Source organism: Peromyscus eremicus, chromosome 9 (genome assembly GCF_949786415.1).
Source record: "Peromyscus eremicus chromosome 9, PerEre_H2_v1, whole genome shotgun sequence".
In the NCBI taxonomy this organism is placed as follows: Eukaryota; Metazoa; Chordata; class Mammalia; order Rodentia; family Cricetidae; genus Peromyscus; species Peromyscus eremicus.
Window position 1 is genome coordinate 79,170,499 of NC_081425.1, and position 12,599 is coordinate 79,183,097.

The 12,599-nt window shown below is 55.7% G+C and overlaps 1 protein-coding gene across 1 annotated transcript; it reads right to left on the bottom strand.

Annotated features, from left to right (window-relative positions):
- Nucleotides 1-262: 262 nt before the first annotated feature.
- On the bottom strand, nucleotides 263-4,684 carry Znf503 (zinc finger protein 503). The gene is made up of 2 exons (XM_059274521.1): nucleotides 3,575-4,684; nucleotides 263-2,829 (listed from the first exon to the last, which is right to left on the bottom strand). Exons 1-2 carry the CDS (start codon nucleotides 3,887-3,889, stop codon nucleotides 1,192-1,194), a joined length of 1,953 nt encoding a protein of 650 aa, XP_059130504.1. The 5' UTR covers nucleotides 3,890-4,684; the 3' UTR covers nucleotides 263-1,191.
- Nucleotides 4,685-12,599: the final 7,915 nt, after the last annotated feature.

Consider the following 12,599-nt stretch of genomic DNA (forward strand, 5'->3'; position numbering starts at 1 on the left):
TTCACTTTTCACAAACCAGCTTCCGGGAGATTTAAATAAAAACGAAATGAGCAATTAGCTAAGGATACTATCTTTCCCATACTGTGGAGTCTCTCTTGAAAAACATTTTTCCCCAAGGCCAACCATTCAGCTGGCCAGCCCTTCTGAAGCCCTAGCCCATTCAAGAAAATCACAACAAAGCAGTAGGAAATTCAGGGAGGTCCCGGGAACCTGCAGCGGCCGAAACCGCTTTAATAAAAGTAAAAAATTAAAAAAAAGATAATAAGAAGTAAAACCTTTTAATACATCAAATATACGGAATTTTAATCTTTAAAGCGATACATTGTCTATTATTTTAGCACATGACGTAAACCTTGTCCCCTTCTCAGCGGGTGGACTTAAAAATTAAAAATAGTTGTGTTCCTTTTAAAGAACAAAATAAGGCAAATGAGGTTTTGGAATAGAATTGTTTTTCCTTTTTTTTGTTTTCTTCCAGAATACATACAAAAAAATACCCATTCTCTTTCGATGGTATACACCTTAAAAATAATTGCAATTTGAAATCAGAGTTGACAAATTGTGACTTATTTTGTTTCGTCTTTTTCTTTTTTTTGTAACAAACATGCATGTAAATTTGAGTTTCAATCAGACATTAAATAAGAACGCACAATACAATCATAGCAATTTTAAAGTAACATTAAAGAGAAGACCCTAGTTCTGTAGCGGTTTTGTTTTTATTTATACTCTACAAGGGATGGGAGGGTTTGTTTCCCACATATTTACCCTCGAGTTTTAATTTTTTCCCCCCTCCTCCTTTTAACCTACGGAGCTCAAACTAAATAATGCACTTTTGAACCACGGGTCCGCTTGGAGCTAACATAAATAAATACCAATGTTCACCGGCGAAGTCCTCAGATGAACACTTTCTCAATTATTTTTCCTTCTTTTTCTATAAAAAGTCAAATGATTTTTTTTCAACTTTTATAAAGTTTGGGTGGGGGGAGCTAAGGGTGGAGGAGACGAGTTTCCCATCCAGGCTCACTGGCTGGCTGTTGGTGGTGGATAGGTAAGATTTAGGCTTTCTTTTCCCTTCCGTAGCCCGGCTCTTCCGCTCCTGCAGGCGTCAAGGAACCTCGCCCGGCTCCTGCCCCTCCCTCGGCTCCTCCCCTCCCCCAGCTCCTTTCTCTCCCTCCTAATTCCTCCGGGCCGCCCTCACTGATACCCCAGTGCAGAGGCGGTGGTCAGTCTCTGTCCGTAGAGGGCGTAGGGGGAGTAGTAGGGTCCGGTGGCAGCGGGCACCGGCACTGGGGCACCCGGCGTGGGGAGCGGGCTCTTGGAATACGGGTGGTAGCGGCTGCTGAGTCCCAGTGCATGGTGGGGGCTGCGCAGCGCCAGGGTCCCCGGGCTGCCTGGTGCGCCCGACGTGGGGATGTGCATGTGACAAGCCATGGCTGCTGCGGCGGCGCTGGCGAGAGACGAAGAACTGGGGTAACCCGACAGCAGTTTGTCTGTCCCAGGAAAGGCCGTATGGGTCCGCAAGTGGCTCAGCAGCTCTTCGGACGTGGCGAAACGCTTGTCGCACGGCCCATTAGCTGACACCCAGTTGCAGATGTGGGGGAGCGGGTCGTTAGGGAGCATGAAACCATAGGGGTAGAGGGGGTGGCCGGCCAGGGAGGGTGGTGTGGCGCCCGCAGCGGCGGCAGCGGTCAGTGAGGAGTGCACACCGTGCAGTGGGTGCGTGGGGTACACCAGTGGGTATCCCGATTTGAGCGCCGCCGCTGCAGCGGCCGGATCGTGCGCACACGAGGCGCTGGCGGCCGCAGCTCCGGCCAGGTGGCTGGCACAGTGGTAGCTGAGGCAGTATGGGTCCCGGCACAAACTGGCTGTCATCACGGACGGCGGCGACGCCCCGGCCAGGGGACTCGAACCGGCTGGCTTGCTGCAGCCAAGGGAGCCGGCTGCGGCCGCCGCCAGCTGAGCCCCTACCAGGCTGCCAGGTTTGGTGGGGTCGAGCGCCACGCCGTGTGGCAGGAACTGGGGTGGGTAGCCAGCGTAGGCCCCAGCCAGGCTGCCTGGGTAGGTCATGCCCGCGGGGGGTAGAGGGAACACCGTCTGGCCGGGTTTGTAGGGAGACACGGGAGCCACCAGCCCAGAGCCCAACACCGACGACGAGGTGGGCGCGCTGGGGCCCGAACCGGAGCTGGAGCCAGAAGAGCCGCCGCAGTCCGAGCCTAGAGCCTTGCCCCCTGGACCCCCGTCCGAGTGCTGGTTCACATCCACGTTAATTCCGCCGCCGCAGCTAATCCGCCCGTGTGCCAGCCCCGCGGGTACCCCGTCCGCCGAGGAGCCCCCGGCACCCTTACTGACACCACCGCCGCCTGTTTCCGGATCTTTCTTGTCGTCCTTGCCCTCCGGGCCGCCGCCGGCGGTGGGCAGCATGCCTCCCGGCGAACAGGCCGAGGCGCTGGAGCTGGGACTGCCTGTCCTGGGCGTAAATGGCTGGCAGGTGGCGCTCGGTACCCGGAATCCCGACTTCTCCGCAGAAACACCCCCGCCGCCGCCGCCGCCGCCGCCGCCCCCGCCGCCTCCACCGCCGCCTCCCGGCTCCTTCTTATCCGAGCCAGGCTTGGAGTAAGGCTTGAAACTCGACTTGTCTTCCACGCCGATGTCGCTCAGTTTCAGGGGGCCCGACTTGGCGTCCTTGTCGCCCCCGGCTCCGCTGCCTGCGCCACCCGCGCCGCCCCCGTTGGAGGCGACCGAGGAGAGTTTGGAAGAGGGCGAGGGGTCGGGCTTCCCTATCTGCGAACATGTTTGCGCCAGCAGCGCCAGTGGGCTCTTCTTGGCGTCCAGCTGCGGAATCAGACCGGGGAAGGGGGGGTCACACAGAGAAAGAAGGGGACACCCTTTAGAATTCTGGCTTTAAGGTTCCAACGCCCTCCGTAATAGCCCGCGAAAAGCATCTCAACTTTGAGGAGCAATTCAAAGTGGCACCCCGCTCCACATCCACCCGCAAAGATTCTCGTCCTTGGGAAAGATGCCAGATTCCCCCCCCCCCCCCACGACCGCTCTAGGATCCTTCCTACATTCTTTCAGCACTACTTAGATTTGGAAACAATCTCTTGCAAATGTTTTGGTTTTCATCTCCTTAGACCCAGATCTGTACCCGCTTCCCAGCACACACTCCTTGATTCTAAAGAGCAAGGGCTTGAGCGGTTGGCGCCTCCGAGGCTGTGTAAATATACTAGCTTCTGGAGAGCCAGGGGAAGGCGACTTTGGAACAGTCAGTATTCAGGCCCTTGTCCGCCTAGGGGCCGATGGCGGAGAGCTAGGTCCATAGGGGCTTTAATGCAAAAAGGACAAGTTTGGATGGCTTTGCCCCTTAGAATTTACACCCCATTCCACCTCGTTGCCCTTTCCGACTAAGGAGTGAGGAAGCGCTATCCTTTTCTCCCATCCTGGAGCTGAATCACTCCGAGACCGTGCCCACCCTCCCCCCGCCCCCGCGCCGCGCGCCCCAGATCCCATGGGAAAGAAACCCCACAGGAAGGCGGCCCTGGTAGGGGGTCCCAGCTGGACCCTGACAGAAGGTCCTTACCTCGATGGGGCTGACGGGCGTGGAAGGCAGGGGTTGCAGATACTCTGGGTGCAAAATGTGGCCAGTCCGTGCCGTCAGCATCTTCAGCACCTTGATGGGCAGGCGGTTAGCCTGGCGCAGGGGGTCAGAAGGGGGCACGGCGTGCACAAAAGGCTTGGTGCTGCCGGCCGGGGACGAGCCTGGGCCGTGGCCGGAGCAATTTCCAGAAAGCGCGCTGGTCCAGGCAGGGTCCGCACTGCCACTACTGCCGCCGCCGCCGCCGCCGCCGCTGTGCTTACTGCTTCTTAGGGCAGAAAGCGAGGGCGCTGTGCTCATGACCCACCCGCGCGCATGGGAGCAGCGGGGGGAGGGCTCCGGGACGCGCGGGGCGGGCTCGGGGCTGCGCGCTCGCCCAGGGAGCGGGAACAGCTGGAGGAGGAGCTGGCTCGGCGGACGCGGGTGCCCCCGCGAGCCTTCTCGGAGCCTGGAGCCAGAAGCGAATAATCCTGGGTGGCCCGCAGGGGAGCCGTGGCGGGGCTGGAGGAGCCGGGTGGACTGCGGGAGTGCCCCGCGGTGCGCGGTGTCTGCCTCGGGCTGCGCCCTGCGCTACGCTCTCCCGGCCCCGAGCCGGCGCTGCACTCTGCGATGTGAGCCGCTGCTTGTCCAGCCGAGGCTCTGGCGAGGAAACTCACTTCAAAAGCAGCTGCACCGAGGGGGAGATTAAAGCCTTTGCCGCCTTCCAATCAAATGGGAGCCCGAGGTGATTGGAGGGTCAAGGGGATGTGACGCGTCCCGCGCCGCCGCCGCCGCCGCCGCCGCCAGGACTCTCCGAGCTGGTTTTAATGGGCAGCTCCCTCTTTGCCGCCCCTCGGCTTGTCCCCTCCCTCGATTTCGCTACCCGTAGGAGATGGACATTTATTCTACGTTTGCCATCTACCGCCTTCCTTCTTTTTCCTCCTCGTCGTTCTTCGTTTTCCCCGCTGGAAAAACAAACTGAAACCTTTGGAGGGAGGGAGTGCGTCTGAGTTAACAGACTTCGGGCGGGTGTTGAGAAGAAGCACCGGCGGGAGTGTGGATACCAGCTGAACGCTCAACTCCAGGGATGCATGGGGGTCCTCGCACCAATTTTTTTTTTTTTTTTTTGTCAGTAATTGAGATCTCGCGTGGTGCGGCCACCCGGGTAAGGAAAGGTGGAGAGCCGATGCCGAAGGAAGTCTGCCCGACCGCTTGGATTTCCTGAGATTGCGCAGCAGAGAAACCAGAAGCTAGAAGGGCAATGGAGGCGGCGGCTGCTAGTCCAGGCGACGTGCGCGGGGCTCTCCGCCTTTCTTGGTCACGTGACACCCGAGGACGCTCAGATTGGGGCAGGAGCGGGGGTCACATGTTTCCCCTGTTTCACACTCAGTCCTCCCCATTCTTGCTCTCCTCTGCTACCCTCTCTTTTCCCCCCACCCCCAGTTTCTCTGGGCATCTCCACCCCTCCATCAATTGTCAATGTGCCTCGACCGCAATCAATCAGTTATTTGTCAGCTCTTGTCAATCTGCCCGTGATTTATGTCAGCTTTTGTTGCTGATTACAAGGCGGGTGAGACTTGAAGGGAAAAAGAGAGACCGAGAGTGAGACAGAGGAAGGAAGAGACCCAGAAGGACTGAAGGAGGGGGAGAGAGGAGCTGCTTCCTGGGATGTGTGTGTGTGTGTGTGTGTGTGTGTGTGTGTGTGTGTGTGTGTCGAGGAGGGTTGTAAGAAAAAGAATGAAAGGGGGAAGAGGCGCCCACCGTCAGGAAAATCAAATAGTGAGAGTAAAGTGCGCAGGTGCACCCAGGATGCCGATCTCGGTCGCACCGGCCTGGGGTGTGCGCCTTCCCTCCTCGTGTTGGAGAGACCGACGCCTCCTCCACCTTGGGGTGCTTTGGTCAATCCGGATCGCAGAGTTCGGGGCTGCTTGGTACCTAAGAACGGCGGTGGAGACGACGTCTAACACGGGAGCTTTACCGCCTCTCTGGGATAATCCCTCCCGGGCATGTAACTTGAGGATGTCCGGCTGCCGCCCTCCGTAGTGTCCCGACCCCTAACTCAGGAACTTCTTTCCAAAGAGCCACACCACCAATGTAGCCCGAGTCCTAGAGGTTACTGATGGGGTAACCCTCCTTAATTCTGTGAACCCGGTTCGCAGCGCGGCTTGAAAAGCTCCAGAGAAGAGGCCTGGCCGTGTGCTCAGGCAAACAGGTCTCAGGCTCGCTCTTTTCCTCTCCCGGGTCCTTCGCCACTACTCTCCGCGCGCCATCCCGACAGTCCTGGGAGCCGGGACGACCCGGGGCTGCTCGACTGAATAAAGTGGACCGTCCAGACAGGACTGACCTGTGCCGGGAGAGGAGAGGGAAGGAACGCGAGAGGGAGGGGCGGCTGCCTGTGAGAACCGGTTCTTCCAGGGAAGCGGAGCGGGACTGCGGCGTTCCCCTCGATTTGCGCCGTCACTCGGGCTGTTGGGAAAGAAGAGGGAGGCGCTGTGCGTGCCGCCTTCTACCTGGGTCTGGGCGCACAGTGTGTATTCACTCCAGTGCCGCTGGGCGAATTCTCTGGACTTCCGTAATGTCCGGAGCTAGTTCGAGGGTCACCTCCAGAAACTCGTAGAAAGTAGAAGGGGGTGAGAGGACACACCCCCTTCCTCCGAGGGACTTGGGAGACTTTGAATCCCCCCCCCCTCCTTTTTCCGCAAGGCTCTTCTTTTGTTGTCAAGTCCTTTTGATAAATGGTGGGGCTGGGAGCACGGGGAGCCGGGAGCCGATCTGTGCCCTGCGCAGGGGCGGGGGCCGAGCCTGGAGACCGGTTTCCGACCATCGCGCACCCTGATCTGAACCGGGTACTTGCAGGGGTCCGGTTGGGGACTACCCTCCCGCTTGCTAGCCCATTCCTCTCCTACCACCCCAGTCCCTCCCCCCACCTTTTTTGTCTCCCACTCCATGCGGGTAACGAGAACTTTCTGGGGCGGGGATGAGTTTTAGAATTTTCTCGTAGGTATTCTTTCACGCCGTTTTGATTTTATTCCTTGATTCCTTAGGTTGGCAAAGTTAATGAGCTGGTAACTCGATTAATGCTAATTTGGAGAGGAGAGGTGGTTTGTGCTTGGGGCTGGTGTGCGTACGGGCGTATGTGTGTGTCTCTCTCTGTGTGTGTGAGTGAGTGTGTGTGTGTGTGTGTGTGTGTGTGTTCAGAACACCTGCACTCAGGAAGGTTTGTGGTGCCTCTGCGACAATTGAGGAAGGTAAGTCTGAGAGACCGTGGCAAGATCACACACAGAGTTGTGAAGGTCCCCTGAATAATCCCTGGAGACAAGAGTCCCAGAGTACAGTTTGCCAGGGTGGCAGCTCCAAACTCTCTGCCGGGCAATGTGTCGGAAGCCATTTGTAGCCTGCGGGTGTGGCTGTGAAGGTGTCGCCTCTGGCCAACTACTGTGGTCCCAAGCGTAGCAAGCTCGGCCTTGGACTGTCTGCCATTTTGGCCTCTTCGACAGGCCTGGACATCGGAAGCTGGCGCTGTGGAGAGAACTAAGGGTAGCCGGAGCGCAAGCCTGGGGCGTCCTCAGTGTGTCCCCTTTTCCCCAGTTCCAGTAGTTTTCGTATTGCATTGGGCAGTTCAAGAGAGGCCGCCCCAGCGCTTCAAGCCTGGTGGAACCGTGGAATGGCTCTTGCTCCAGAACGATTACATGCGCTCATGGGTATGCGCGGTGTTCCGTGAGCTCCGGCCCTTGGCTGCCTGCGTTTACTTGGCTCAAAACTCAACTCTGCAGGTCGGAGCTCGCGGGGGCGCCTAGGGGGTCTGCGTTCCACCGGCTTTCGGGGGGGACACCATCATCGGAGCCCGCTCACTTCTCAAGGGAGGCCAAATCCCCGAAGGCCGGCGCAAGCTATGTAGGTGGGGGGTTATTAATTACTCCAGGCTAGGCCTAATACCTCCAACCCTCTGGGGTGATAGGCATGGATGTCCTGCGGATTTTATTTGCACACAATGGACATGATTTGTTTTCTCTTAAAAAAAAAAAAGGTGTGGGCATGGCAGATATTTGAGGAGGTGGAGGAGAGAAGGCGGAAAGGAAGAGAGCTGAGGAAAAAAGTTTGAAAATGCCTTGAACTATTCACTGTCGAGATGGCTAATCAGTACTGAGGCCGGAGGGCAGGCGGGCCGCCTTTCACCGCCGCTTCCCTTTCATCTCTGGCTCGGCGGAGGCGCTCAATTAAAAGCCTATCAGTTTGTAAGTAAATCAACGCCTATCAGAGTTGTCACATCAAACAAAACGATTATTATTGCAGCCCGCCTCCCCTATTAATCTCCCTCGAAGATAATCCGCCTGACAGGTCAGGCCCGGCGAGCTGGAAAGCCTGGCCCAGAGCGCCCAAAGAGTCCCGGACTGGCATATGCCCCCAGGGGTCTCTGCACCCGGGTTCGGTTCCACCCAGCAATCCCCCGCCCCCCAACCCCCGAGGGGTGAGGGAAAGAGCAAGTTGAGGCCGCTGGACCCAGATCCTTCCGACCAGACTACAATTAGGCCTGAGATTCTCGGAGCCACTGAGGTGATGGACACGCTTGAGCCTAACAGCTTTTCAAACCAGGGAGGCTTGGGGAGGGACGGGACATGTGGCCTCGCTTATTCCTTGGACCTCGCCATGGCCTGCATGCACTCTTCTAGGTTCGCCTCTTTGACTCTGTTTATTTTAAAATTTCCACTCTCTTTTCTCCTTTTTGTTTCCATGACAGTTTTTTTTTTTTGACTCTCTGAACCTGAACCCTTCATTTCTTCTCTCCTTTCCTTTCTCCGATTTCTCAGGGATTATTTTTTATTGTACCCTCCCAATGTCTAAACCTCTACATGGTAGTCTTATTCTCTGGAGTAGGGCATTCTCAGGGCCCGGGTTATTTCTCCCGCGGCAGTGTGTGCCAGCCACAGGATTTCCTGCCTAAATGCCCCCTGGTTTCTTCCCCAAGCAGGGACTTTTAGAGGCTCTTCACCCTCTTAAGGATTCTGTGCATTTGGGGACAAGGAAATCATTCAGCCAGTACAGGAGAGTTAAATGTGTGTGGACTGTTACAAACCCCTGTTTTGGCATTAGCATTTTGCCTCGGAATTTCGCAGTTCCATCCTTGTTGACCTGCCCAATAGCCTCTCGGGGCTTTGCAACTATCTTAAGACCCACAGGGCATTGGGATTTCAGCACGGTAGTGTGGAAAGGAGCGCCTAAGATTTCTTAAGCAAATACTGCTTCCATGGCCTCAAACTAGAGCCTCCAGGACTGGGTGGGGTTTGGCTTCTGGACTCCAGAATAGTGGCCTTCTTCCTGGTGTTTCTGGCTTCCCACTCTGGTAATGTCTTGGAATGGAGCCCCACCCACCCTTCTCTATTTTATGCTCTTGTCCCAACTCAGACCCAAAGCCGGACTAAGCCAGGACTGAGAGCTGATTGAAGTGTCTGACGGGAGAAGGGCTCTTGGAGGGACCCCAGGGCCTGCTAGTTTAAATGCCAGCTCTTCTCTAAGACACTGTCTGAGGTCCACGTCCACAAGAACCCCAAAAGTACTCAGCAGTTGAACATCCACACCGAGCCTCTGCAAGCAGCAGCAATCCTTCTGGGATTGAAGGCGGTCACTATCCAACAAAACCTACTGCAGACTTCTTGGTGCACCGGGCTACAGGATTGGGGGTCCTCACATAAGCCTCCCCAAAGCGCCTCAATTTGTATTCACTCTCCAGTCTTATGAAAATAATTTATTTATAAACCTAGAAATACTGTATATTCACATATATATGTGTGTATATACGATGCACTGTGGCTCAGTTACCTGCCGGCCTGCTTTTCTTATGCATTTATTTATGTCACCTTCACTGAGCTACAGATACTTAAGAGCTATAGACAGGACACTCCTCAACTCTGGCTGTAGGAAATATGCTCTGGGTGGTTATTTAGACATAAGTTCTATCTTGGGCCCTGATGACCCAAGCAAGGGATGTAAAAAATCCATCACATGTAAAAACAAAAACAAAACAAAACAAAACCCTGCTTTATAATTTTCCCAACATAATTATATGTGCATGCATTTAGAATTTAAGAATTTTTTTTTATCCTATAGATCTCAATTTCCAGACGTGTTGTGTTATGTGCCCCAGAAGCCAGAAGCAATAAGCGGTGTTGGTACTGAGCACCGAGACGTTTGTGCAATTTTATTTGTGCAATGGATAAAACTTACACATGGCTATATAATAAATTCAACCTTGTCATTTTTAGAATCGACAAGATTTCTCTGGCAGTCGTTGGTGCTACCTTAAACCGAGTAAGTCCGACCAGTAGGCATCCAACTGGAAATGGCTCCTGGCTGGCATGTCCCCGTGAGCCTCGGCTTAGTCACAAGCTCGAGATGGCTCCCCAGGCCCAGGAAGCAGTGGATCCAGCCCCACCATTCTAGTGGCGCCCCCAGGTTTCGTGGCCTCTCTGCAGTGCTGGGCCTAGTAGCCCCCATCTCCACTTAAGCTTCAGAAACGTACAGGGTTTCTACAGGGCCGAGTCCGCCCCTAGCGAAAACTGAAAGCAAATTCCGCCGCAGAGTCTGAACTTTGCTTCTCGAAAGTTTTCTCCAGGGAATCAGTGGCGACTTTAGGAGGACAGAGTTAGTGTGAACACAGGAGTGAGGGACCGGGGTGGCCTAGCTTGGCTAGAGGCGAAGTGTAGGCGCCCCTCCTTTCTTATTTCTGCTACTCCTTGGTGCCCACCTCCCGCCCCGGGCCAGATGATATCAAGTGTTTTCCAAACTGCTGCAGAGGTCCAGCAGGGGCTTCTCTAGCTCCCACCGGGGGTTACAGGAGAAGCAGCTTTTTAAGAGCTGTACAAAGCCTTGCCCAGAATCCTCCGCCTGATTTTCTCCATCTTGAGAAAATTTGAGACCAGATCACCTTCTGTGGGGAGGAATGTTTAGAAGTCATTCTGAGCAGTCCCTTGCCCAGCTCTCTGCCCTAACTTCGAACCAGAGTTTATGAAACCTGGGGCCACCTGCGCAACAAACCTCCAGCTCTGCGCCCCTGTCCTCGGATGAGGGCGTAAGCAGGGCTATTTATGGATGGATCGCCTGGGCTTCAAGCTATGAGAAAAGCTTGCCTCGAGAGAATGAGTGAGTGTGTGGTTCCCACTCACACGTGGTTGCTCAGACCCTTCTAGCCAGGTGATCCCCTAACTCGAGGCACTTCCCTTAAGATCCATGGATTTGGGGTCCGGCAAAGGCACAAACAGTGCTCTTGGACTCTGGTGGCGGCTACTGCCAGTTTCTCCGCGGGGCTTGTCCCCGGGCCGGCCGTAGTGGGTGAGTGATGAGGGCAGAGAAGGGCGCCCATAAATCGCGAGTGTCAGGGCGAAAAACTCTCTTTATTGTCTGCATGATGGATGGGCCCGGGGACGAGACACCAAATACTTCGTATCGCCTTTAAATGGGAACACATTTTCCGTGGCCATAATTCATGTTTTTTAAATAGAAAGTTTGAAATGTTGCCTATATTTCACCGGCCCTGACATATTTATGAATCGTTCCTTGCATGCAAATATCATTATTTAAAACGACCGGGAGAGCGCGGGGGAGGGGAGGAGGCACCCCCCCAAAGGGGGGCGTGGGAGTGGTAAACCCGAGACCTGTAAATGGAGGGGGTCCATCTCCCTAAAGGGCAGATAATAGGGCGTGGGGGGAAAAGCTGTGTCTGGAAGCTGAGCACACCCTGGGGCTTGCTTCGCTCCTTCTGACAACATTGCTAGGCCTCCTGGAGACGTCTGCTCGGTTTGGGACCAAGTGCAAGCTTCTTAGTCTCCTGCGGGGGACCCTGAAGATAATTTGGGTCCCTCTTTGAGGCCGGGATCAAAGCTGAAGCCACATTTTCCAAGAAGGAAGTTAAAAAAAAAAGAGTTTAACAAACACAAGTAATAGTAATAATAACAACCCAACATGTTTCGTGTTCTTTGCCACTGCATCGATTTTATTGATTTTCATTCTGCAAACCTGGGACTGTGCGCACCCAGGCGGGGCGTTTGTCAGTATCCAGTCACCGGAGCGGAGTGGGTGGGGGACAATCCTCGGGTGTCACCGCTCGGCCTCCCCCCCCCCCCCCCATCTACACAGCTCAACATCTCCCAGGCACAACGGAGGCTGCGCAAGACGCGGGGGACAGAAATGACCCGGCCCCCAAGCTGGAGGGCTTCAGTCCCGCCCCTTCTATCTGCCCAGCTCTAGCACCGCTCCTGGGCTGCGCATTCTCTCTTCTCACCGCTGTCCGATCAATACAGTCTCTTCCCCTCTCCTTTTCTTCACTCTCTCACAGTTGCCAGAGTGCTTGCCTGGCATATATGAAACCTTAGAAGGCCTGAGCTCAGTCCCCAGCACTCCGCGCCCCCCTCCGCCCCCCCAGGCAGGCTTGCCCGGGAGGCGCCCACACCTGCGCCCACACTTTACCTGTGCGGTTCCCAGCGGCGCCAGCGGCCGCGCGGATAACCGGGAAAGGGTGGGGAGGGCGGGAAAGTGGGAGGGACAGGGAGCAGCCAGTTAGCGCCGAGCCAGGATCGTCTCTCTAGACCCGAAGCAGGGGTGCCGGTGTAAGTCGAATTGCGCTGGAGCGATCAGGCCCCAGGATCTGCTAGGGTGAACCGGCTTGCTGAAAAAGGGGCGGGCCCAGCAGCACTTCCGCCGGGGTGGGGCTGCGGGCCGACGCGAGGCCCCGCCCCCTGTCGCGTCGACCTGCCCCTTACTCCCGCCTAGGTCCCCAGCGCTCAGAGTTTTTCAGTCCCAGCCCAAAGCCTGGTCCAAGGCCTGACAACGCAGGAGGACAGTGGTAGCTCCCGTTCCCCACCTGCGCTCACTTTCGTTTTAAATTGTGAAAGCAGAAGGACCTAGGCCTACAGGTCACACTTGGGTCCTTTGGTGGGCTTACCTGGTCCAGAGGCCTTAAGCTTAGTCTGGAATTCTACCATATGATCCTTGGAACAGGCAGGTCTGGAAGACTCTCACCTTTCAGCAGGAACAGAAC

Excerpts from the sequence above, each read along its gene's own strand:
- Znf503 (XM_059274521.1), bottom strand. The coding sequence starts at position 3,889 with ATGAGCACAGCGCCCTCGCTTTCTGCCCTAAGAAGCAGTAAGCACAGC. Across the intron at positions 2,830-3,574 it reads CGCCCGTCAGCCCCATCGAG|CTGGACGCCAAGAAGAGCCC; the intron begins GTAAGGACCTTC and ends CTGATTCCGCAG.